General features: G+C 46.4%; 1 protein-coding gene and 1 long non-coding RNA gene across 9 annotated transcripts in view; one reads left to right on the forward strand and one right to left on the reverse strand.

The window, feature by feature from the left end:
- LOC139758777 (uncharacterized) overlaps positions 1 to 929 on the forward strand; it is a 52,897-nt gene extending 51,968 nt beyond the window's left edge. Inside the window, exon 6 of the long non-coding RNA XR_011714918.1 lies at positions 242 to 929. This is a non-coding gene — a long non-coding RNA (uncharacterized lncRNA). The remainder of the gene's footprint in view (positions 1 to 241) is intronic.
- Positions 1 to 27,821, reverse strand: part of LOC139758776 (uncharacterized) — a 141,261-nt gene continuing 113,440 nt past the window's right edge. For 4 of the 8 annotated variants that reach the window (XM_071680563.1, XM_071680562.1, XM_071680564.1 and 1 more), the window contains 3 exons: positions 25,089 to 25,167; positions 19,956 to 20,163; positions 1 to 6,903 (listed from right to left, as the gene is read on the reverse strand). In XM_071680563.1, coding sequence (XP_071536664.1) covers positions 5,805 to 6,903; positions 19,956 to 20,163; positions 25,089 to 25,167 — 1,386 coding nt within the window. In that variant the 3' untranslated portion in view covers positions 1 to 5,804. The remainder of the gene's footprint in view (positions 6,904 to 19,955; positions 20,164 to 25,088; positions 25,168 to 27,821) is intronic. The other 4 variants (XR_011714917.1, XR_011714915.1, XR_011714916.1 and 1 more) reach the window with 4 other exon arrangements.

The raw sequence follows: 27,821 nt of genomic DNA on the forward strand, positions 1-27,821 counted from the left end.
TTTTGAATATAAAACTATTTATTAGTGAACACAAACATTATAAAATATCTATCAGACTTTTACGCAAAAATTCACAAGAAAAACTTTAAAAATACTCCTATACATTATATTTTTTTGTGTGTAAGGCTAACAATGATATATGTTCTAGATCATTTCGTAAATGCAATATTTGTATTTAGCATTCGTTTAAACCTACAAAAATATGGCTAGACTGGTAACACCATGTCCTTGCTTTTCACAGGGTGAGCGACGCCTCCATGGCTGTGCAGGAACCGCCAAGGAAGTCACTTCTGCATGCGACATCATCTCCACCTTTAATATATTAATTATGGCGTTTTTCTATATAAAAATCCTTTTCGTGAACGTTGACAAACGCGTACATACAACTTTAAAAAAGTCATAAGTAACAGCAGACCATAAACCATAAGAACGCCCCTACCTCCTGTATTCCAAAGGGACAGTTAATATATTACTTATGGTGCCATAAGTTATATATGATAAACTTTCCCTTTGGAATACAGAAGGTAGGGGGCGTTCTTATGGTCTGCTGTTAATATGACTTTTTTAAAGTTGTATATACGCATCTGGCAATGTTAACATTCACGAAAAGGATTTTTTTTATACATAATCCTTCTCATGAATGTTAGATAGATCCGTACATACGACTTTAAAGTCATAAGTAATAGCAGACCATAAGAACACCCCTACCTCCTGTATTCCAAAGGGAAAGTTTATAATAAATTACTTATGGCTTTTTCTATATGAAAAAGAAAACGTGTTACGATGGGAAACGCGTACATACAAATCGAAAAAGTCATAAGTAACAGCAGACCATAAACCATAAAAACACCCCTATCTCATGTATTCTAAAGGGATAGTTTCTCGTATATTACTTATGGCTTTTATATATATATATATATATATATATATATATATATATATATATATATATATAAATAAAGAAAACGAGAGTTAGGATGACAAACAAACTCGTGTACATTCAATTCTAAAAAGTCATAAGTAACAGCAGACCATAAGAACACCCCTACCTCCTGCATACCAAAGGGATAGTTTCTTGTATTACTTATGGCGTTTTTTCTTTTTATAAAAGAAAACTAGCTACGATGACAAACGCGTACATTCAATTCTAAAAAGTCATAACAGCAGACCATAAACCATAAGAACGCCCCCTACCTCCTGAATTCCAAAGGGACATTCACATATTAAGGCGTTTTTTTAGGTAAAAAAAAAAAATCCTTTTCGTGAATGTTAATGACATGCGCGCACAATTTTAAAGTCATAAGTAACAAAAAGCAGATGAACAAATAGTAAAGCTTTACTGGATCAGATCCTGTGCTGGCAGCAATATTTTCTACATTTCTGAAGTATAGTAAATCCAGGTTTTGCTGTCTTCCTACATGGACCACTTATTTGGTATAATGTTTATGGGATTCTCTAATTACTCAATGTATTGAGCAGAATTAAATTTTTAAGCTAAATTTTTTTCTTCAGAATACCCAGGCATTGGCCAATCATGCCTGGTGTGTCTTTTCTCTTGTAAACTAACTTTATTTGACTTGCCATCTATATTGTGACTGGTATTATGGGAACCCACTGTGGAGCAAAATACAACCGTATCTTTATTTTTTTTCTTTGTCATTCACACATCTGATCGAGCTACTACTACCAATCATTCCAGAAGTGGAAATTCCCTAAATGATGTCAAGTTCATGGATTTGTGGTACTTTTGTACCACGGTATACCCATCTTACCATGATTCTCTGGCAAAGAGGTTGCTCCTTCACCACGTTAATCAATAAAATGTTTCGGTGAAGATGTATTTCAAGGGAAAGTATAGCACTTATCCCTCCTGAGTATGACGATAAGACCCTTGAGGACAATGATACAATCCCTCGAAGTATTATAGCCTGACCTTTAACCAGACCCCTAAAGGTAAGGTCAAGTACCAGGCCATCTTACCCAAGAATTGCACCATGGTCCTCAAGGAATCGAGGTAAGGTGCTGTATTGATTATACATCACTTTTATTATCGTCTACTGAAATCGCAAGTTTGGGGCCATCCTGGGAGACGCTATACTTCATGAACGGTGAAAAATTCAGAAGGGCAACCTGTTGAGAGGCTACCACACGAGGAATGCCTCCACCCAAACTCCCACAATACACTTGGAAGGGAGGCGACACCCACGCACCGTCGGGAGATGACCAGGCGTAAAGGTAGACCCACCTCGCATACCTGAGTGAGAAATGAAACTGTAAAACCTTTTCATACAATGGGGGAAAAAAGCAAGATTTTCACCAGCAGTGTGCGAGTTATTCTCTTGCTGTAATACAACACTGCAGCAGCACCATGTAGATGTGAACTGCTTCTGTCCTACAACACCAGCTTATGATCTTCCAATACACCAGACTTCAGCTTCCACTAGCTTCTGATGTGATCTAACACCACACACAAACTTTCAAAACCCCACCAGGTATGATGTCTCGGTACACTACACCAAGAACACGAGCTGCAAATGCACAGCTTCATGAGACCTACATGACTATATTATGTGTGGCTCACTAGTGGTCAAAAGTGGCACCAGGCAAGACTTGCTGGTAAACCACACCAACACAATCAATCACCCGCCAAGACCACAAAATGTTCCTGTAACATTACCATCACAGTTCACCATAAAAAAAAAAAAAAAAAAAAAATGAGAATGTCCTACCACATCTTAACCAGATGCCAACCACTAGTGCAATCGTCTTTTAATAGCTTGAATTACATCTTTCTGTCTGACTTATCTTACCAGTGCACCATACCATCAGCAGACGAGACCTGTCAGTACAGCATCACAACACTACCCATGACTAGGTACCTAGTACTCTAACTGCCACCACATCTCCAAGCTCGTTTCTTGAACACCATCATCACAATCAGGCATGACGTCTCTGTACACCATTTTAAATTACCTTCAACATCACTAGAACCCCAAATGCTGGGATGCTTGGGCAATACCATAGCATCACCAGCCGCAGCTTGGACTACATGACCTATCAATATACTATTCCTGTACCACCCAACCCAACCTTTTGGTACAATTTGACGTCAAATCACGTTCGCCTTTTACCATCTAGACGTAACATCACTGGGCAGAGGTTTCACCAATACAGGAACCACATCCGATTCACCGGTATTACCACACTCTCAGACACGATCTACCACCTACCACACACTCCAGGTATGACCCAACACATCACGGTACCACCACATGCGTCATTTCAGATACAACCTAGAAGTGTACCTCAATATGCGACCTACCAAACACCACTGTTACACATATCCATTAGTACACCAGTGCCAACTTCCAGTACATCGCCAGAGAAGCCCGATTTGTACACCATCGCTGTCCCACGGGAAAAGGTGTACCAGAACACCATCAAACGTGTTTAATTCTACCAGTTCATCACAGGCACATCATGCGTCACTTCCGTTCTAGCTGGAAAGAGGAGAGGACAGTATTAATACATGACCATCTCAGTCAGCAACGTCATGTCTTCCAAAGAGTTACTGGAGTACAGTGAATTCTATTCCATCAGTTACCCATTGCAGCAGCTGAGGACATCACAAGACCTCTCCAAGACAGCCTGGCCTCCGTGTCAGGACCTGTGGTGAAGAGTTGTACGTCAAATCTGCAAGCAGCAACACAAACAGTAAATGAAGCAAGTGTAAATCAGTGAAGTTTTCGACCCAGGTAAGTGTAATACTGTGAGGGAGCCACCAGCCCCTCACTCACCTTCATGAAATTACGATGTTAACCTTACTTTACAGTGTAAAACCCATCAAAGAAATGGAAGCTTTGATTTGAAGGTTTCATAGAGGTGGGCATAATCAATATGCGGAGTCTGACGTATGGAGACTAAGAAGTCATACGCAGGTTGCATAATTAAAGTTCAAAGACTTGGAGCCGAGACAAGCAATAAACCTACCTACACTGCTGCTAGTCCTGTGGTGTTCTGGGTTGACTCCGTCTCTTTTTCCTCGGAAAGGCTCCCCATCGTAAGATGAAACGATATTCCCTGAAGAGAGGTCGAGGACCACAGACAACTTCACTAAAACATGAAAACAACAAAAAAAATCTCCAGCATCTGAATCGGTTAGTTTTCATCTCGAGGGAAAAATAAGGAAAAAATGCAACAGAAATTACAATACGTTCCCTCTAGCATCGAAAGTTCATTCTTTCTTCCCTTACACTACCGCAACACCCAAGTGAGAGTCATACAGGAACTATGGTAATACCAAGCATTAGGGACTAGTACACCACAATAACACCACATACTAGTTGTTGTAACGGCGTCCCAGTACCGCATTCTTCGCCACCAAACACCTCGTCAGCAACCGTCGCTCGACCCCGGCATACAGCAGCTACATTAACGTCATTCATTGGTACATGAAATGGAGGACAGAGTGAACTGAAGACAGGTCACACTAACGAGGGGCAAGGGAGCAGAAAGGAAACAAAGAGGGAAGATGGCGGGTAAGCCGCACCAGGAACCCTCACATCCCCGGCCTTGTGTCATCACAAGCCGCCAGGGTTCCGTGGGAAATGGTGGGCAGAACATTATTTTGCCGCGAAGACTGTGAGGAGGGAGAGGGAAAAGATATAACAAAGCCAACAACGGTCTGTTCATCAAACGCCGGAGTGATTCGTGATGCTGAATGAAGATAACTTGGAAAGGTAAATGCATAAAGCCGATCAGGAAGAGTCGAGCTGGCCAGTTACCACTGATTACATGCATCAGTGGCGTGTCTAGGATAGGATCAGCAAACTATGAGAGACAGAGAAACCGGCACAAAAAGGCGACGAAAACAGCTGGAATTTGAGACATTACGTTATGATGCTCATGACGCCTGGATCAAGCTTAAAACTGCAAACTCCCGAGAAAGAATTTTGAGTGGAGAACTTTGAACCGAAGTTATTAAGAGTTCGAAGGGCCTTACATTGTTGTTAGCAGAAAAGTGTCTGAAAATTTAATTTACACCATGAAGGCGGGGAAAGATGATATACCTTGATAAAAGTGTAACATTTGATTAGGACGAGGAACGGAGTAATACGAAAGAGTAAAGCGAAAGCAAGTCAATAAAGCCTCTGAAGTCTTGAATGAGTCGACTAAAGTATAGATGGACTGAAGTTTGCACTTTTATATATGGGAAGAAACCTTCAAAATAGGTTTAAACACCGTCTTGTGGGAGGACCGAGAAAACAGAAGAAGCGAAACTGAGAATGTGCAATATATGAATATGAGGAACAACACTATGAAGATGGTGGTGATGACACTAAACGGGGAAAGTGGATGTAGGAAAATGAGCGCAAAAGTATTCATTTGCGAGGATGTTTTGACGGGTTCAAGGATGATAGATCATCGATTGTAGGAAAACCATCAGGATATGTCACATATCCAGACCTGTGGTAGCTGATATGTTGAAGATTCTGCACAAGTTATCCCGAGATGACGAGAGGATAACCAGGATTTCAAATAACTGTTGTTCATGGCGCAAAGGTCCTACGTGGTTACAGTTTGTTCCTCACTACCGTATGCCGTCTCTGGTGGCGGCCAGGAGGAGTGTTCCCTGGTCCGTCCAAGCACAACATAATATGGATTATGCTGAATACAAAAATAACAACATTATCTACACTTCACCTATGGCACTATATCACGACTTAATATCTCCTCGTTTCCTTATAATAGTACACTACCGAACTAATTGTTCCGGGGGAAGATATCTTGATATGACCTTGTCATTAGAAGTGAGCTGTTGAAAGGCTTCTCAGGGAATATTTGGCGCTGGTGCCGAAGGGGTCAGCCAGCGTGCCACTGATGGTGAAGATGGAGCATCGCGGCGGCTTCGAATAGCGGGGAACTTCGGGTCGCTGAGGGTCGTCTTCGGTCTCTGGCAAGGTGGAGTGGCACTCAGGCCGAGTTCCTGGTAAGCTAGGGGAGGAGGGGCCGTGATTAATGGTGGCTGGAGTCTGGAACTTGGGGCTAGAGGCGTCCACGCCCGAGTACCTGCTTGCGTCGCAGTTCACTACCGGCTGTTGGCTTGAGGGCTCCTCGTAATGACTCCAGGGATCGAAGGCTTCCGCCGGATTTGAGGTCTCTAAGCGATCGCAGGAGTAGTGGAGTTGATAAGACGACGACGACTCGGATTGTGGCGCTAAGACTGCCTCGTTCTCGACATTTCTCGTCTCCAGAAGCCTGGAGGATGAGCGCTTATCGCTCGCATCACTTTCGCGTCGACTCGAATGGAGTATAGCGTTCAGTCTAATCTGCAGTTCGTCTCCAGCTGTGGTGCGGCTGTTTGGTTTCCTGCTGGGGGACAAGACACCCCTAAGGGCATGGTAACCTCCCTCCTCACGGGATCTAACGAAGGAGTGTGAAACAGCTAGGTTCTCTTCCACTCTTTTGGGACAGCGGAGGAAAATGGGTTCGATGTGTTTTATCTGCGACGTCTCTACTGACGGCGTCGGTTGAGAGGTCACTTCCGTTGTGACCACGAAGGCACTCGACTCCTCGTCCTCGGTGTTGGGAGAGGCCAGTTGTGTCTCGCTTCCTCTCCCCTCTCCTTCCTTCCTCGTCTCGTTGGCGGAAGAGGTGGACGAGGGAGAGGAAAATAGAGAGGAAGGAGAAGAGCATGATGGGGAGGAGGCAGCAGAGGGAGGATCTGTCAAGGGTGCCTCGGCAGGGCTTGCCGTATTGCTGACGGCCGTGATGATGGCCACTTTAGAGACCGATGACGAGGAGGAGGTGGCGGAGGAAGAGGAAGAACTAGATGAGGAGGAGGACGAGCGGGTGCGGTCGTCACGTACTGATGCAGACAACCTCTGGCGAGACACGCGGGCCCTGCGGAGACAGATATCATTACTCTGTCATGTTGAAAAGAAAATATTTAATGCAGTAAACCTTCCGTAATTCATGCAGTAAACCCTCCACAAGACATGGTAGCCAGGGCAAGTTAGTCTAGTGCTCCTGAAGCTCCAAGGCTGCGCTACACTCAGTAACAGGGACAGGATGGACTCCTCTGAAGTGTAAAGTTCATTGACGAGACCGTATTGTCTCTCTCTCGTCAACGGAAGATTATACAGCCCCGCCAAAAGTGACGTTTCTCATTCGGTGTAACAACTTGCAGGCGAATCCCGGTAACTACACACACACACACACACACACACACACACACATATATATATATATATATATATATATATATATATATATATATATATATATATATATATATACATACGGACAAGCGTTAGTCTTTACTAGAGTGAAGGGAATGTGGGATCACTACCGACAGAATCTTAATCAATTTTCACGGTGATCTGATGGGATATTCTGTAGGTTGTGTGTCACCTGCCTGGAACTGGGCGTGTCACTTGCCACTCCTCACCAGCCGCTCACGCGTCCCGAGCCGCATCCCCTCCTAATCCCATTTGTCTCTTCCAGGGCGTCTCTTTCCTGACATGATGATAAATCAAATCTACTAATGGAAAAGGTAAAGTGGAGTAAGGCCGTGAGTTGACGTTCAGTGCCCCCTGTTTCTTACCCTAACAAACGACTGTACTGTAGATATCTAAAGACAGTGACTCGACATACAACTTATTCTTAATATTCAGTGGACTATGTGCAGCGTCGAGTTAAGTTCACGACGTTTCATCTCAAAGAGTCCACACCATCTCTAAAAACCATAACCTTCAGCATTATGTATATAAACTGGTTATTCACAGCATCATACAGTAGCAAAGTCTAAGACGACCCACCTTTAAGTGTCCGCATGATGAATGGCGTTCTTCATCAGCCGTCTAAACATTTAGGAATTAGTACGTGCGTCTATGTTTCAGTCCAGGTTTCATACAGCTAACCACTCATGGAACCTCACGCAGCCCTCTATACTCCAGTGAACCAGCTGTTCAGAGAATCTCTGCTGTGTTGCAAACCTCCATTATGATGGGAACTCAGGGGCTCCTAACCTCAGCAGCGCCGGCTCACCAAACCAACAGCAGAGGGAGCCTGGCGTCAACGTTTTCATCAAGCCAAGTACTTACGGAGCCTCACTGTATACACTCCGAGAGGCTCCACTGAATCTACAACCACAAGGAGATCCACGCTATTGCTGTAGGCTCCACTAGGATCCCGCAAAGCCATATGTCATCCGTCTAGGCCTCAGACTGTCAACAAACGGAGCCTCACATCGCTCCCCTGGGCTCCACGGAGCCTCGGTTACTGCTGTAGGGTTTACCAAAACCTCTTTACATCATTCTTGTAAGCACCTCTAGGTCAACAGGCCACGGAGCCTGACCCCTAGCGATATACAAAGCTTCCTGCCACCTCAGTGAAGGCCCACTGTTCAAACCCACTACATAGCTTGACCATCTTTTGTGCTGGGTCTTCTACCGCGCAGCGTCGGTCGACCTTCTTTATGAATTCAGACTTTGCTTTTCTCGCAGTTTTGTGTGCCGAGTGAAATTGGCCTTTTGTCTCATTTTGTGAAGACCATTGTTTAAGCCAGCAGTCAGTGCTCCGGCTTCTTAATCAGGGGCGCATAAGGATGGCAAGTCGGGATCCCAGTCTTCTACGAGAGTGGAACCCTCGCCAAGAGCTATATCCGCCCAGATCTAGAATGAGTCGTGGCTCAACGACGTAATTCTGAACAGCCTTCCGCCTAATTCAATGCAAACTCGGCGGGTTTTGATGCCCTAAAACCCCCCGAATTAAAGTTGACTTAATTCTGGAGAAGCGCTTCGATCCTCTCGCGGAGACCGTGTCCACGGGCAGTGCTGCCGGGCTGGAACATGTTTTATATCTAACCATTTACATTGACCACGACGGCATAACTCCCAGGGGTCATGATGGCCTGGCCTTCACACCACGTTCACGGGACGAAGGCTACGCCACTGGACGCTAAAGTCGTACGTAACAAGTCGTGTGGAAGGATATTTTCTTTGCCTTTTCCCACGTCCGTGAGAATGGGCGTCTGGATGGTGATCCTGCACGGAGGAAAATAACCAGATATCAATCATTATTCCAAACTAGTCTTACTGGAGCGTTTAGGCTCGTTATGTCTGATGTCGCCACAGGCATTTAAGTGAACCTATGAACGACCCCAATCAAGTCAATTGTCCGGAACATAAGAACGGTAGGCACACCACAGTGAAAGAGCACTCACGTCTGCCTGAACAAAAGTGATGGCCGTCAGTTTCCCCGGATACGAGTGCGGACGTGATGACCTAAGATATTCACGTGATGGGACGTGGACAGACGTGTTGAGCCGGTGTAACACGGCGACCCATCCTCGAGCGGGGACACACAAGACCAACTATTAGCACAACCCAGTGATGACTTACGCCTCAGAGTGTCCTGGGATTTTTGCCATCACGTATCGAACATCACAGCATAAATATTCAATCGTTCCTTGCCACTGCTTTAGCAGATAAGTGAAACTGCAATATTGGTAGACAGAAGGGTTGCTCCACCTGGATCGGACAACAGGTAAAAACCACCCTCATTCTGAAGTCCGGCACAGCCAAAGCAGACATCTTCCTCAAAACTCCCTCTCGGTCTTCAACATATCATCATTTCTCACGTCTGATCATTTCAATCGTGTTTTTCGTCAGTGTCATGTCAAGGAGAACTTGGAGAGCATCATTTGTCTCAAGTGTGCGGCCGGACTCAAGTGACGAGCTTCTCAAATTATTTTGGAAATCCTAGATATATATACACCAGGTACACGGAGCTTTTGAAGTCCGTCCCTTAGAATGATGCCTTGTTTTTCAGTTCGTCTGCGAGTACCGAGAACAGGATGGATTTAATCCTGATTAAACTATCCCATGTCTTCAACAATGGCATTGGTCTTCAGAAAGTGAGTATCTACACAAGAAAAAGGGCGGTCGTGGCTTGTCTGTAAACACGCCAGGGAAGTTGTCAGACGCACGATGATTAACCCAAACAGAATCACCAATAATCAACCGATTTCACTGGCAGGATAAAACTTTCTGGGTGTTTAGCTGGAGGGTTGTGCCAGCAATAAGGTAGGCATAAAGAAGCAAATATGGAATGGTGAGTGGTTATTTCACTGAACACTGTCATTCCGCCGTTCTCCACAGGGGCGAGTAGACGAGACGCCGACTCATAACACTGTACAAAGAAAGGGTAAGCAGTCCTGCTGAATATTCTATGACATCAAGGAAGAGAAGTTGACTGGCAAACTTCAGACAACCGGGATCATGGAAGGTAGGGCGGGTTGGTGAGGTAGGAACCACACTTTGAACGTGCCAGTCTTCTGTCTACTCCCGTTAACGCACTTCTGACTCCCGCTAGGTTCACTGCAATGCCTCAGTACTCTCACCATGAACCCAGGAATTTTTCATTTCAGCATTATTGTCCTCGTGGCTTGCCAGAGAACTCACGAGGCTCATGCACTTCTTCAACGAGAGAATAAACTTCCGGGAGACGGACATGGACCCGCGAGCTCCCTACCACACAACGGCAGTCGCTCGTCGTAATATTGACCTTTACGAGTGGCCCAGTTGACGTGCAACAGCCCCGTCAGGAATGTCGCGGCAGCACGCAAGTTTGGCACTTTGGGAGGCAGTACACACACACACACACACACACACTTTAGCTCTGTGCCACGGGTATTGTTACCCAGGGGCCGGTATGTGGTCCAAGCCTCCGTACGGTACCCACGCACCCGCAGGTATTGCACGGTCGCCGTCCTCTGCACCCGGAATGCACCACAGACTCTGCAGGTGTTGTGTGTGTGTGCTGCCTCTTGTCTGGCTACGGGGCGCACCAGAGACATCGATCAAAACCTGCAGGCTCTCTCCTGCAGGTGTGTGTGTGTGTGTGTGTGTGTGTGTGTGTGTGTGTGTGTGTGTGTGTGTGTGTGTGTGTGTGTGTGTGTGTGTGTGTGTGTGTGTGTGTGTGTGTGTGTGTGTTTGGCTTTTGTATTGCCAGCCACGCACAGCAATATGACCCCTGGGGGGGAGCTGGTGTGCTTGTTGGCCTGCCCACGTACTGTAACATAACCCTGGAGGTATATGGTGTGTTGGCCGACCACGGAGCCACGTAACCCCGTGTCTCTCACGGTGTCAGCACACAACATGGCACAGACGTATGTGTAACGCCAGGTGTGTGTGTGTGTGTGTGTGTGTGTGTGTGTGTGTGTGTGTGTGTGTGTGTGTGCGTGTGTGTGTGTGTGTGTGTGTGTGCGTGTGTGTGTGTGTGAGCACACAACCAGGCCTAGCTCAGGTTCAGGTGAGCTTCTTAAGGTATATTTCTGGTCACCTAACAGGCACCACCTAACCTGTAATAGGTCTTTGGTTTACTCGTGGGATATGTAATACATCACTTACATAATGCCCAGCGACTCGAATTACGCACTGCAGCAAGCGCGGGTGTGAGAGATCACCCAGCAGAGCCACTGCTCCGGCAAAGCCGTGTTCTTGAATATTCGATGTGTATTGCGTACGTCATAGGCACAGTATACACGCCTGGATGAAGTCTAACTAAAACACTAGGATTTTGAAAAAAAAAAAAAGGGGGGGGGGGGATCAGGTCTCGCTAAACTATTGTACTTCTGACACTAGGCGCCCTCACTCAAACTGCAGACTCGTCCAACGACCTCTGAGGGACAAATTTGAAGTTACGTGACTCTCCTGGTCAGTAATTACTGTCAGAATATTTGGGGAGGCTGGATCCCCTTTAAAAACAGCCACGCCCATCGTGGACAAGCCACGCCATCAAACAGTCCTTACTCACGGGGTTATCCATATCTCCGTCCACCCGCAACCCCATCGTGTCTACATCTGTCGCGATAACACTATCGCCATATCTCGACTTAGCGGTCGAGAGTTGACGTCTTGAGCGGAAATTGCTGCCGACGCCCGAGGCAGTGTAACCACAAGCAGGCGGAGGACGGTAAGACCTGCGAGAGTGTTATAACGTCGTCAATGGACGAAAAAGGAGTACACTCTCGTCGAAGGATTTCTCGCACCAGAGGAGTCCATCATATCCCTTCTGATTGGAGCTGGAGTCCTGAAGCGGCAGGAGCCTCCCCCCATCCCCCCTCATGAAAGAGGCCCTGGGGTCGTATGATAAATTTTATATTCATGCATATGTATCTGAAGCTGAAGGCAAGGGGCTGCACGTGTGGCCCGAATCAAAATCAACCAGAAGCCAACAAACGTAAGCGAGGGACAATGAAATGAAAGATACGTGTACGGAGGCACCGGGATATAAGAGATCTGGCAACTTAAGAGTAAAGCGAGGAGAGAGAGAGAGAGAGAGAGAGAGAGAGAGAGAGAGAGAGAGAGAGAGAGAGAGAGAGAGAGAGAGAGAGTCAAGGTTTGCCGGGCTCGAGGGCGCTCCAAACCAACCTGCTTACCCACTTCAAGTCCTGACTTGGCGTCGTTAACCTGACCTTTGACTTTCTGACCTCAAACACACGACGGCTGGAGTGTATCACGGTCAATATCTGGGCCGAGTCTGCACTACTAACTTCATCCATTACCGAGCTGTTATGGAACCGACGACCGAACACATTCACGAAGGAATGTGGTTCACGGTTCTTTTTCCAGAGGAATTCCAAGTTATGAGGTCAAATTATAACAGGAAAGACATTCCGAGGTAAAATCTACGAGGTAAGATGCAAGGTTGGAGTGAAGGAGAGCAAGGGGGGCGAGTTTCACGGAGGAAAAGCTATCATAAAATAATGGAATCTGTGGTTTGGAAGGTTTGTTGAAGGATGATATCGAGAGCTGAAGCAGAGATTTCCATATCAACTTATGCAGGAGGCCAAGCTATGATGAGGAACAGGGAAAAGGGGCGCACGCACGGGCAAGGAAAATAACCCAACCTCAGCAGAATGTGTGGGTGAGGGAGCAATCATCATCTCCTCTGGACGGCTTGCCAATGGTGGTGTGTGACAAACACGCAGCCGAATGGACGATGTGGAGGAGAGTACACGTGTAGGCAGGTTGTACGAACAAGTGTTGTGGCATCACACAGTAACGTGGCACTGGCGGATGACCGTGTGCGTCCCGCACAGCACTTCGCTTCACCGTTGGATCGCCGCTGATGCGTGGCCACAAAACCTGGTACCATTTATGTCGACACGGTCGGAAATATATCAGAGTTAATCACTGTGTTACAGACAGAGTCTAATTGCGCATGTCCAGGACGGTACGCCGTTTATTCATAATATTTACATAATAAGAAACTTAAATGATTCAGTGGTATAACTGAACGTCGAGTTCAGGTAAATTTCTCGCATATATCTTCATGAGAGATAATACTAACCACGATGTGTAGAGAATGGAGACTCTACATTTAATTGGACGTGAAATAACATGATGAGAACTGAGATTAAGTATACGAGTGAATGACGATATGGGGACTGATGCCAGGAGGTGGGAGGGAAGGTAGCCAGACATCAGACCAGACCAGGCGACCTCTGCATACACCTCTCACACCCAAACATACCTCCCATCGCAAAAGTCTGCAGCTCATTCTATAATTTGTAATATGGGACTTTCAGACTCTCCAAATGTATAAAACATATTTTCCAGAGCTACAATTCGTGCTTGGTCATCAAAAACAACAGTAGTGGTCAGAAATAAAAGGTTGGTTCCGGTAGAAAGAGGCGCGTCCTTCCACTCCCTGCACCCCGTAGCCTAGGTAAGTCAATTGTCTGGGTCCCTTTACAATTTGGATAGGAGGGAAAACCGCACTCTGTACAAGGGATAGAGATATACAGGGATACAAATCAAAACGACGGAACGCGGTGTTGGAGGATGTTCTGATACTCTACAAGAGTGTTGGACACTACAAAATGGTGTCTGCATTGACAAGAGATAAACGCAACACGACGGGTGTCTGTCAACCTGAACCTACAGTCGAGAATTCTAATAACTTTTTAGTATGAGCGATACATCGTTTCTGGCTGTCCAATATCTATCTATATATATATATATATATATACCAATCGCCTAGATTATGACATTCTAGTTCGCAATTTTGTTATGGTACAGTGACTGAATGATAAATGTGTTCGATGGCCACTCTGGATGTAATAAGCGAAACATATTGATGTACACGAAACCAATTTTTCCTTGTTGCACATTACTATGAACATCAATGAAAGCTTTAAGAGGATGTCTAGAAAGTTCTGTCTACTGACCTCACTACGTCTTCCAAACCTCGGGCATCTCAACACCAACCGTTTAACTCCCTACTTTTGACCCATTGAAGACGTCAAGTAATCATGACTTGTTCTGAAGAGCGGTGTCTGTCGCGTGAGGTACGAAGTCTGACGTTTCTTACGCACGTTTAAAGCTGTCCCTCTTGCGTCTACGTCATTAAGCTTTCTTACAGTCAACTTAGAGCATTATGGATCCTCAGCTATGGATGCCCTGATCGTTGAAGGGGTCGTACCGATAAGCTGGAGGGATTAATCGAGAGCAAAACCCCAATTTATAGAGGCTGGCTGTAAACTGAGTCCACCACACTGGGAGATGTTGATGGGGATCTGGTCTGTCCCACCGCCACGTAACCGAGGTCCTCCCCTCCGTCACCACAGTGGACCCGACCGCACTTGATGCTGTGCTACGGCCACATCAACACCCTTTCCTGCTCCAGTAAACAGTCTTCCGAGCGTACAGATTATCCATGGAACACTGAGACATGACATATACTAACATCAATTTCGTGAATGCTAGTCTGATGATAAATGCACAGCGTATACCATTCAGAACGTAAATCGGAGGGAAAAAGGAAAACAGGGACGAAAGAAATGGGTAAAAACGATTACCATAAGTTGTGGAGGAGGAGGCAAGTCGGAGAGAGAGAGGTTCCTGGATACGTCAACGATGACTTAAGATCGAGCACACAGCTCACATTTCCCAATGATGTGTACATTATTACACTAAAACTTTCAACTGATATTAATCCCGCGGTATTTTTCCTTATGATTTATGAAGAATTTACTACGTGAATTTATGAAATAAAAACGTACATTTCCTGGCATGTAACACCTCTACACATCTGTCGTGGTGTACACGGTACAGGACGTTATAGTTACCACAGCCAAGGGTGTGGAGTTGGGGAAGACGTGAGACGTATAGTGCTGGCGTGGCGGCGGTGAGGGAGCAAGATACTGCCTGCCTCATCTCACGTTACCCAGGCTATGGCCATATAATGAGGCGGCCGGGGAAACTTATACCTTCATTACCTCTTTACCCAAGTCGTTCCACTGGGTGATGGACGCAAGTAAGAGCCTCCTCTGGACGTGAGCCAGGAAAGACCAAAAATCAATGTAAATCAGACGCCAGGGTTGGTGTGTGAAGATATACCACACACATTAAACCTTCCAACCCGAGATGCTGGTGACACCAAGTCAAGCGGCGAGGACGTGTGACGAACGACACACACACACAGAGAACGCACCTCCCCTTACGTAGGAGAGAACCTTCATCTGCAAATATAACGCGGCCGAGTTAATCCGTGAGGCGAAGGGGCAGGTGTGGTTGATGGGAGGCCCCGTTCGCTGGGGCTGCCGCACCTCCACACGCAACAACCTCCTCATGATAATACAAATAACCCGCTGAAGGAACATTTTTTTCTTCTCTCTCCCTCACGATGGGGAATCTGCAGGGGATGTATGAAGAGTAAACAAACAGGGTTTACGTAGCGTACTTGTTGAAGTTGTTATGATTTTACGCACGGGGCCGGCCCCGACCCCCGCTAGCCCAGGGGTTCACCTTCACATTCTGTTTGTTTCAGTTCATAAAGGACTCTCGAGGGGAAGGTTTACAATGAGGATGAAGTGGACGACTACCGGCAGAGCCAAGGATCATGACGGTGCGCTTCACTTCCGCCTCAATCATTCAGTCTCTTTGAGCCTGAATGATTGAAAAGGACCTGAAGTACATCTCCACGATCCTTGATCTCTCGATATTTGTCTGCTCTGCCCACCTTAGCATACTCACTAAGCATTTTCTTTTTCATCATCTGAAACAAAAGGAATATCAACAATAACAAGCCTCAGAATTTTACGTGAATCTAAAATGTGGCAGGTATTTCAGGCCCACCCTCTGTGTGTGTATATATATATATATATATATATATATATATATATATATATAAAGCCACGATCAGGGTATTCAGTTGCTCGTCTCGTCTCACCAAACACAATTACAGGTCAATAAATGGATGGGAACGATGATGATATCAACAATTTGTACTACTGTGTACCATCAGGTTCATCACAGGTCAATCGATCGTTTGGCCCTTAGGCCTAACAACTCCCCAGGGTCATTATGGCCATCTATAAGGCAATCTACATCCACCAACTGAAACATTTTTTCACGCTTTCTTTCAGATGTTTCTATATAATTCTGCGACCACATACACTCTCACACTGGCCACCGTGCCGAACCTGATCCATTTCCTGGCGAGGACGCTAACAGACGACCATCATACCTGGGGAACATCCCCCACGTTGAGTAACGTATGTTCCCTGTATCACTCTATACGCTAGGGCTATACCCTCTACGACTCTCGTCCCCCTGGCAACTCCGCGAACCCTTTACAGGCAACAAATTACTATTCCCCGTCTAACGATAAATCCCCCAACGCCAGGGTCTTAGAAGGGTCTGGACCAAATATATGCAGTGAATTATGGGGTCGGGAAGGTCCTCCAGATGCAAAGGATTAGTAACGTCCTGATATAAGAGATGGTACACATCTGTGGATCTAAAGTGTTGGATACTACAGCTGGGAGATTGGATCGCCTGCCGTTGGCACAGCCTTACCTAAAACCACTCCTTCCTGGGTTCTGAAGGTTGGAGAAAAGGCTTGAAGCGTGACAGATTTTAAAGTCGTTCTTAGATTGCGAAAAAAATATACGTAAGTAATCCATTTAAACTTCTTTTTATGCAACGGCGGGCGTAGCATTATAAGACCCCGAGGGATCTGGGCTGTGTCCAACAACAGTGGTGGATCAAGCGGCCTTAATGAAGTGATTTCGTCACAGGTGGGTGTGTGTAGCACCACAGTATAGTATAATATTAAATGCTACACAGTCATGAAAGGTCTACCCCTCCCGCTCCCTCTCTCTACCCCCTCCCGCTTCCTCCCTCGCTCCCACTTCCTCTCCGTGCAGGTGAGGACCCGGTGTGGTCGCAGTGTTGCCATCTACAGCGGCTGCTGATATTTCAAAACGGCTCTCAAATCCTGAGGGTTTGTATTGGTTCCCTAAATCGGCCGCATTTACTTTAAAAGAATCTAATGAACAATTTGGTGTTTTTTATACGTTAAATCTTTCCAATTTCAAGTTACTCTTAATAGTTAAGGAACTAAAAGGATCAAAGAACAACACCTAAGGCGGGTAAGTTCGCTAACTCGGGTTGTGTTTATGAAATATGGAGTTAGCAAGCCAGCAGACTACGTTGTCTTAGTAATATTAGAATAATCAAGTCTCTAAGACTATGCCTTGTGATAATGAAATGAGGGGTGGTACGAACGTAGAGTTTTCGTCTTCTGTTTGTGAAATGTGGGTCGTATAGGTCCTTAGGACAGTTTGCAATGGTAGGGCACGTATGTCATGAATGCTAGACTGCAGTGATGGGGGTATAAGTCCTTAGACGTTATGGTGTGTTTATGATCTTACTGACTACGCTATATGGACCGACCCTGACACCAAAAGCGGGCCTAATGATAGGTGAGTAACGCAATCTATTAACGATAATTAACAATGCGGTTAACGATGATTAACAACGTTGTTTCAACGATGATTAACGATGCTGTTTCGCTAACGAGAAGCCATACATACCCATATTCACAGTTCTAGTTTAAGCACTGCCGTACCAATGGAAACCTTAATGATAAGAGACGTCTTATATCACAAAATCTCTTGATTCGTTTTCAGATTAAAACTAAAAAAACACAGGAAGGAACAAGTGATTAAAATTAATATTGGAAAGCAAAAGTATCAGCAATTACTAAAGAGAGAAAAATTCTGCAACTTGCTTGCAAAACGGGGTAGAAAAAAAAAAAAGATATACTGTTGAAAGAGCTGATGACATCAGAAGCAGACAGTCCGTTTGAACACCACTGGTAAACAAAATCACGTCATAAACAAAGTGTTAGCAACCCGTAATGTTGTACTGAGGTTATAATGTCCTGTTTTTCTAAATATAGGTATTGTCAACATGAATGTTATATTTTCCATCGTACTTGTACAATCTTATGAACATTCTTAATTGACTGAGGGACTATATTTTCCATTGATGACCGCTGTCTGTTCTTCAAATGTCACAGTAGCCCTTCGGTATGAAAAAAAAAAAAGTTGAGGGACCCCTACTGAAGGAGTTTTCTAAACTCTGATTTGAAACTTTTTAACAATAACGTGTGGCTTCGGGGCTACAGATACAATCTCCAACAAAGGTCTTTTTTTTTCTACTATTTTGAATTTCATCTGATACAGACCGAGCATAAAAATCTCCCAGTCGTGGCCATCTCAGATGAGAGACAGTTTCGAGCACTAACAAAATCCGTGGAAATTAATTGTGGCTCCACAGGTGTATGTCCAACTGACTCGTCCAAGTGAAACGGTTACAGGAAGAGAAATATATGAAGGAAGGAAGAGAATCCAGCAAAGCTGCTGTTCAAAGTGAGAGGGGTATCACAACGGTACATCGTCGGTTGGCTGGTCTTCACACACAAACGATGGGAAGCAGCTTGACGTGTGTTGTAAGTCAGTCCAGGCCACAGCGGCTGGGACACACGTAAACAAGCCACGAGATCAGTGGTGGACGGGAGAAAGGGCTGATGGCGGGAAAGTTAATTAGGTGGAACACTTCTGATTCCACTTTGGGCGGAAGAAAAGACAAGCAAGCTGTGGAAGGAGTGCTCCACACTGGAGTGAATGAGATGTGTGTATCAATGGAAGAGAAGCTCAGTAGTATACTAGCAAGGTTTTGGCACCCACAGTAACAGCACCAGCTTCGGGAATAATGTTGTGAGGTTTGCAAGATAAAGTGGAGGATATGGGTAATGCCAAACACGTTCATGGTGCAGGGATGTCCTCTGGTGTTCAGAGCTGCTAACACCAGGAGGGAACAAGCGAGATTGATAACGAGGTAAAGGAAGAAACTGCGGTTTTTTCTGCTTTGTTGAATTTATCCAGGTTCCTGCTTCCCTCCCCCAACCCCATTCGGGGATACTACACAGGGCCAAAAATAAGAGAGAGGATATTCGTTCTGTGAGAAAAAAAAAAAAAAAAACAGGTATTGGATTCAGGAGGGGAAGGGGCAAGCCAGCAGAAGTATGCAAGTGGAAGCACCACCGACACTGAACTGGGTCAGAGGTTGAGGAAAGGTGGCTTACGATCAGAACTGATGGACAACACAGCTGGATGAGGTAGGAGGGAACCAAACCCTCAACGACTGTGGGAATGATGCGAATCATATAAATATTCCGGTCATGTACGACTCTTTTATTCCATTTATATAGTGTTTATATAATGACATACGTAACGTTGTCGGTTTGCACGTGAATTACGATTAGCCCTTGAAAAGGTGATACAGACGCGTGGGATGAAGTGTGGAACTCGCGAATGGAATATTTTCTTCTTTCTTTTTTCGTGCCATCCAAAAATTTCAGTACCGGACCAAACCGCGTTATTGGAGGCCAGATGGCCAGGCCATAAATGACGAATATGAAAAAAGGTTTATAGACTCAGGAAAATACGGAGATAAGAGGGGGGGGGAAAAATCTGTTTTGGAAGAGAAGTGGAGAACCTGCCATAATATTTCGAAACTGGAGGAGGAGGAGGGGGAAGAGGGGGAGGGCAAGGAGGAGGAGGAGGAGGAGGAACTGGGGGTTATGAGACTCACCTCAGTAAGCTGGAGGTGGCGTTGTCCTCCATGATGTCCAGCACCACCTTGCGCATGAGCCTGACCAGCTGGTCCACCACCAGGTCGGTGGCGGCCGCCTCGGGGCAGTTGCAACACCTGGCACGGGGCAGGCTGCTGGGGGCGCGGACGCCCACGCTGTTACCCTCCGGGTCGGTGCTCACCAAGGACTCCTCCCTCCAGGCTCCTCCTGAGGGTGCACACACGCGGCCAGAAAATACAATAATGTTAGTATTTATGTACTGCTAATGGTCACCCTAGTTGGGTCACTAGTTTTTATATGCAAGTTTGCTTATTATATTACATATATCACTGTGTGTAAATGGATGGAGTCTTCATATAGGAAAGGGTCCACTATCTTCACTCTATGATTACCACATATGCGTTACAGGTACATATGTACCGTGTCTGGAACCTCACTCGAAAAAAAGTAATGTAGGTTTTACAGTATCATTCACCCGCGGTGTTCACTTGGTCTCTGGTATAATACCTCTTGTGTCAAGTGCTGACTTATTATCATGGAACAACGGAAGCTTCTGTGAGACACTACAACGATGATGACGAACCTGGACACCACTGTATACTGTATACAGTTCTCGGAAACACACATGTGATGGGGAACATCTCCCTAATATTGCTCGGGAGAGACTCCAGCTTACTACTACCAAGCCATTAACATTCATACACACAAAAATATACACAACAAAGTTTAACTTCTACACACACACACACACACACACACACGCACACACACACACAAGAATAATAAAGAAAATGACTACGTGGCTGTAATACCTAAACCTAAAGAAAATGGGGAAGATTCGAGAAGAATCCTTTCTTTACCAATTACTCTGGGTCAGGTCAGGTCCTGTCCTCTCTGCTGCTCTCAGCAGACTGGCCGTTTTTACGACCGTCTGAGTCTTGAACATTCGGCAAAATCAGTTATGTCTTCCAGACGGGTTCATCCCTACGATGTAATAAATGTTACGGTCACGGTTCCCAGAGCAAGGTTCCCATCGCCCACAGACAGTCTTGTCCTTTGCCCTGTCTAATACTTGTGTGGCCATCACTCGCTCGTGATATCCTGTCTCTACCAGTGATATGTCTGTCCTCTGGTCATACTGTACTCCTGGGTGACGCAGTTCACGGCAGAGTGCACGGGTCTGTGTTGTGATCCAAGGGCCACACAGTACGTGAACTGGCAATGATCATGTATACATCCAGGATGATCTCCCACCTCCATGACAGATCTGACGGTGTGTCTGTGTGTGTGTGTGTGTGTGTGTGTGTGTGTGTGTGTGTGTGTGTGTGTGTGTGTGTGTGTGTCGTCCTCCAAGCCTGCTTGCTGGGGCCTGAAACTTTTAATGCATTTTTTAATTAAACCTTTTAAAGCCTCTGGGTACAGTGAGAATCTGTGGCACCGGCATTCTAATGCAAGCCTCATCGTTTAACAGAATTAGGCACCGGGAAGGTGGAAGGTGAGGCAAGCCTGCTACTTCGATGTGAGAGCTCGGTGGCAGTTCGTGGTATATCCACCTCCCTAAGCTGTGGGCGAGGGCCATGGCGTGAGGTGGGGCCCATGGCGCACTCAACCGCTGGGTTCATGTACTGCTTGAGACATCTCGCCAGCTCCAGGACACCTCCGGCACTCTGGTTGCACACAGGTTCGGTATTGGCCGTCGAAGCTTCGTGCACTTTATCTGGATAAGCTCCTGTCAGCTCCGGAGGCCGGCAATCCGCTGAAATTTTGACGATCTGCGAGGAAGTGTTGGCCAGGGAGGGTAATGGCTTCCCTCCCAACACACGAAGGCACCAGGACGGTGAGTGAGACGTACATACTTGATGCGGACACTTCTACACCGGTGATGGTGCTGCTGCAGCACACTCCAGCCTCACCACCACCTAGCCAGCCAGCCAGCCAGCTAGGGAGAGACCTGGGCTGAGGCAGGGACGTTGGAGAGAGCCAGGAACCTCGGGAGAGGAGGCGAGGTGGATCAAAGGAAAGAGGCTGGGAGAGGCCGGGATGAGAGTGGTGGGTGAGGAGAGACACGGAGAATAGCCCACAGAGAGAGAGAGAGAGAGAGAGAGAGAGAGAGAGAGAGAGAGAGAGAGAGAGAGAGAGAGAGAGAGAGAGAGAGAGAGAGAGAGAGAGAGAGAGAGAGAGAGAGAGAGACGTGGGTAAGCAGAAAATATAAAGGGCGGAGATGACGGCAATTCAAACGTGGTTTATCATCCTCGAACACCGAACGTCTACATGGATCATGCCACAGTGTCATCAGAGAACTCGTCGTCACCGGTGGTGCACTAACTCCTCATGCATCTCACAGCGTGAGGCGGCCAGTCAACACTTCCAACCTGCGCCAATCATGAGGCAGACGAGGCCCAGTGTTCTGTCGGGCTCCACCAATCACCAGAATCTGTGTGTGTGTGTGCGTGTGTGTGTGTGTGTGTGTGTGTGTGTGTGTGTGTGTGTGTGTGTGTGTGTGTGTGTCTGTGCGCGTGTGTGTAAGGTGTCACTATCAGAAAGCCTGGGCTAGGCTCAGCCTGCCTTATGGCCCGCTCTTCCTGCTCTCCAATATGTGGGCCAACTGGAAGTCTTTGAGATTCCGCATGAACGCCCCTGCCTGGGTGGGAGACGGCGCCGGGCCGCACAAGAGAATATTGTAAGGTCGTGAAACACTCGAATCCCGGGGCCAGAGGCCGCTAACCCCCCAGCACCGGGCCATGCAATATTTGCTCTTATTAAAGGGATGCGTTGGGTCGGGTGTCGGCCGGCGGGTGGCGAGTGCGGGACGTCCTCGCTGATTATGACCAGGCAATTATTGAGTGAACGATGGATCCTCCACTCACATGGCCACTCTCATCCTGCTAGACACTACCCACCACACTACCCACCACCTGCCCTGCTACACACTACCCACCACCTGCCCTGCTACACACTACCCACCACCTGCCCTGCTACACACCACCACCTGCCCGCTAACACTACCCACCACCTGCCCTGCTACACACTACCCACCACCTGCCCTGCTACACACTACCCACCACCTGCCCTGCTACACACTACCCACCACCTGCCCTGCTACACACTACCCACCACCTGCCCTGCTACACACTACCCACCACCTGCCCTGCTACACACTAGCACTTGCCCATAACATCAGCGCACACCTAACCAGGCTAAATACTTGCTTCCCAAACATTCACAGCTCGTTGCTCTGCCGTACGAACAGTTAGCTGCTATGCAGGTACCATCAACCTTCTAACCATCAAGTGGCTGTTGGTCACGACCCCACCCCACGGTTGCTGTACAGTACCACACGCACTGGCTCCTCTATGCCACCTGACGCTGGAAACCATGCAGTGCCACCTGGCTGCTATAATTTCCCCCACCAGCTGGCCAGCCACATACAGGACGCGTGACTAGGAATGAGCAAACACATGAGCATTTGGGAATAAACTGGTCAACAGAGGGGTGAGGGTGTGAATCACCCCGTGAATAAACAAATGGGGTATGACGAGGGGCCGGGAGGCTGGTCAGGAATACATTGCCAGTATCAACGTGTGATGATCTGATCCCATAACGACGCCGGCTCCACCCGGAAATAGACACACGCGGCCATTGTTTACACTGGCACACCCAGGCGCATGCGCCAGTGCCACACACGTCTCATATACATATAGATATACATAAGAGCCGAGTGAGGACATCCCATCTCATTCCCCGAAGATCATCGAGGCAATAAAGCTGTCACATCTGCCGCAGTAAATACCATCGATGGGATATAGACAGAGTCATGGTACAGGTGACATACCACGATATCATAAGACGCCTCCAGTAATATATCAGGAGCAACTCACCACCCGCTCCCACAGTCACTGTGTCCGTCTCCATTGGAATGGTCAAGACGTACAGACGACTCCTTTATCCTGCCACATCCTCTTGACTCTGTTCAGCCTGACGACTACAACAGACCAAACCAAAGCAAGGTGGGTTAATGTGTTGGTTAGGTTACGTCTACCCGGTCTGTGTCGGAGTAAAGAATACGTCAACCAAAACCAGGAGGATGATGTTATCCACGAGCGAGTGACAGAATGCACAGCATACATGGAGGACCTTCCTCCCTCCCTCCCTCCCTCCATTGTTATTAACACCTGATGCGTAACACCCCAGATATCATCGCGACACTGACTATCTTCACAGTCCCACACCTTCTCATCTGTGGACGAAATCTTCCTTTAATGAAGTCAGAGAACGAGGTACTGCTTCTGTTTCACGTTCTGTGGCCAGGGTCCATACAGACAGAGTCTGGGGGGGGTTCCACTGTGGTATCTGTGGCAACGCTGTAGTGGATGTGTCTACAAGACACACATACACACACACACACACTATATGTTGACAGACGACTGATGCCAGCGGCGTATATGACAGACAAATGTCAGGCAGAACCACGAAAGGAAACATGGCTCATCACAACCACAGTCGGGAACGTCACCACAATATTGATAACAACTTCTACAAGCAGCGTAACAACCTCACCATGAACACACAACAACAGTACCCTTTAACGAAAATTGTGGTCACATATGATCTCTCTACGTGAGGTGCAGGTCGGGGTAAGGTACTCATAAATCAGGCCAGCGAGCGGAGTCTAATGCACGACATTACGGAATTAATGGATTCTAACCTTTGCCGGATGTAAACCGCTGAAAAGTGTATTTAAGAGGAAGCGCTCACTAGGTTGGCTGGATATGTTAAGGTTGAAGATAATGGGAGAGTCTACCTTCTGGCGTGGTTTGCAGGGGACGAGAGAGAGAGAGAGAGAGAGAGAGAGAGAGAGAGAGAGAGAGAGAGAGAGAGAGAGAGAGAGAGAGAGAGAGAGCTGCCGACTATCTGGGGTAAACCAGAGCGTCAGCACTTACCTGCGGTAGACTAGAGAGTCGCTACTTACCTGTGGTAGACCAGAGAGCCGCCACGTACCTGCGGTGAACTAGACAGCAGCCGCTACTTACCTGCGGAAGACTAGAGAAAGCCACCACCTACATGCGGCAGACTGGGAGAGCGGGGCAGGTAAAAACAACAGGGAACGTAAAACTTTAGCCGGGACGACGTACCTGCAGGGGGTCCCAGCGTGGCGGCGGATGCAGCCCGGCGGAAGCGTACCCTGGCCACCTCCGCCTCGCCCATGGTCAACTGTGGGGGCAGGAAAGAAAACGGAGTTAGCCGAGCCCCGCCACATCACCCGTAAACTCCCCGCCCGACTCAACGGACGCTTGTGATTCCAACTGAATAATATCGACGATTTGTGGCACATACCGCAATATTCTGCGACCTACAGTGCATAAAGATTCGAACTTGTACGTTTAATAGACGTAATGAGGGCTCTGGAGACGACCACAACTGTGAGGTTGACGTAAAAATATGTATTAGTAAATATAGCTTATGGAAACTCCCCCTCCCTGAGCGCCGAGATCCACCCTAATTTTTCGGATTCACACTAATTATTCGACGTTCTAGCAGTAATGTGTCAATGTTAATGTCGGCTGCCACCTGCAAGTGGGGGAACTGTCAACAAGTTTTGAATTAAAAGACTAATTTTTTGGGAAGCGTTCTCATCTGAAAGTCCAGAAAGTTAATTGTTTCAATCTAATTCTTTCCGTCTATTTTTCCCCCTTTCTTTTTTTGGAGCTAGCAAAGAAATGAATTAAAACTATACGTTCATGAACTTTCTGAGGAGAAAATCAGAAAAGCTTTGCCTTGAAGTTACACATGATGAACGCACATAGGAACATAAAATAATTATTGACTGGTATTTCTTAATGTGGCATAGCTCTTAGGAAATGTCAAGTGAAATTTTCATATGTTCTTTTATATTTCCAATTAAAAAATCCATATTCTACGATGTTTAATCTACTTTTTTCTAACATCTTTTCAGTTCACGATGTTTTAATTTCACAGTCTCCCTCACCTTCAATGCCCAGCCAGCTTTCCAGTAATCAACTAGTGAAATGAGTCTCCAACTGCCTTGAGCTACGTCCGTGAGTATAATACTGCTCTACTAAATATACCCAAATCGATATTCACTTTTCGTCATCGCTGAGGACAGGAAAGTAAAACTTAATTCAAATTCTTCATTAGTGATGAAAAGATAAAAAAAAAATGAAATCAAATGTCCATTGAGAATGAATTTGTGACTATTGATGTGACAAATTAAATTCCTTCCCACTAATGGACGAAAAATTACACCACTGAGAGAAAGAATAAACTTTATCAATGGTGGAGAAATGAAACCTTCCACTCCAGGTGGAACAAACCCTCTCCCACAATAGTGGATCAATTCCTCCACTCCAGGTGGAACAAACCCCCTCCCACACTGGTGGATCAAAACCCTCCACTCCAGGTGGAACAATTCCCCTCCCACACTGGTGGATCAAAACCCTCCACTCCAGGTGGAACAATCCCCCTCCCACATTGGTGGATCAAAACCCTCCACTCCAGGTGGAACAACCCCCCTCCCACACTGGTGGATCAAAACCCTCCACTCCGGGTGGAACAAACCCCACCTCTCTCCTCACATGTGGACGCAGCTGCAAACCTCACACCACTGGTGGAAATCCCCCTTCACCATAGATAAGCCATAATCTCCTTATCAATAAAGGTATAATAAATTCCACTCCAGTGGCCGTACAAAAGCCTCCGGCCAGCGGTGGGAAGTTAGGAGGAGGGTGAGGGACTCGCCCGGGCCGGCATCGGGGACCGACCTCAACCATATCTCTACACTGATGGGTCCCGCCGAGAAATTTATAGGCGAGTCTCGTTTTCTGTGAGATCCTCGCCCAGGGGAACAGCTGAGTGCAGGTGGCCGCTCGAGGGTAGGAAATAACATGGTTTATATTACGGCGGATGTTCAACCCGAGGTCCTCCAAGGTGTGTGCCGGGAAATACCAAGAAAAATGCCCACTGGACATTAAATTTCCAGTTCAGGACGATATTAAATGCAATAAGTTTCCACAGGGTGGGTGAGGCATTTTAATAAAGAACAGCATTTAAAAAAAAAGAAAAAAGAACAAAAACATCCACGAAAGACACAATTTTCCATAATGAGAATGATCAAAGGCAGACACACTATCCATACAATAATGTTAATGCCAGACAATAATGTTAATGTAATAATGATGATATAAACTTGTGCTCATGTTGCACCACGTCCAACAGTACACACTCCACTACCACACACAGCACCAGGCGGTGGGGGTGGGTCGGTCTTGGCTGGAGCCCCACATATTCCTACTCACACCAGAGTATCTTATTATATTATGGAACTTCTAATTTCACTCACTAGTTAAAGATTGTGTTCTATAATCATAGGGAAGTAAATCATAAGTGTTATGTATGAAATTCACTTGTAATAGTGATGTATGCCTGTGAAAGTGGGGGAAAATATATAACAAGACATCCATTTCCCATTTTCTTCAAGGGAAAACGTAAATAAGATGTACTACCATTGAAAATGTTGGACGAATGTGATTAACTCTGAAATCCCTATTTATTCTGTACACAATTCAAGAGTTCATAAAAAAAAAAGTTAAGACATTTTCCACAGGTTTAGAGGAAATACTTACCAGTTATTGACAGTAACATACCTAAAAACTACAAGAAAAATCATCCGAAGGCAACACCGACTGGTATGTCTCCTCTACCTTCTCTCTCTCTCTCTCTCTCTCTCTCTCTCTCTCTCTCTCTCTCTCTCTCTCTCTCTCTCTCTCTCTCTAGCTTTTTTCCTGACCTTGCTACGTCCCCCCACTTTCCGCTTTCGTGTGCATCCACTCCCTCTCTCATATTCCTTT

Source organism: Panulirus ornatus, chromosome 31, assembly GCF_036320965.1.
Source record: "Panulirus ornatus isolate Po-2019 chromosome 31, ASM3632096v1, whole genome shotgun sequence".
NCBI lineage: Eukaryota > Metazoa > Arthropoda > Malacostraca > Decapoda > Palinuridae > Panulirus > Panulirus ornatus.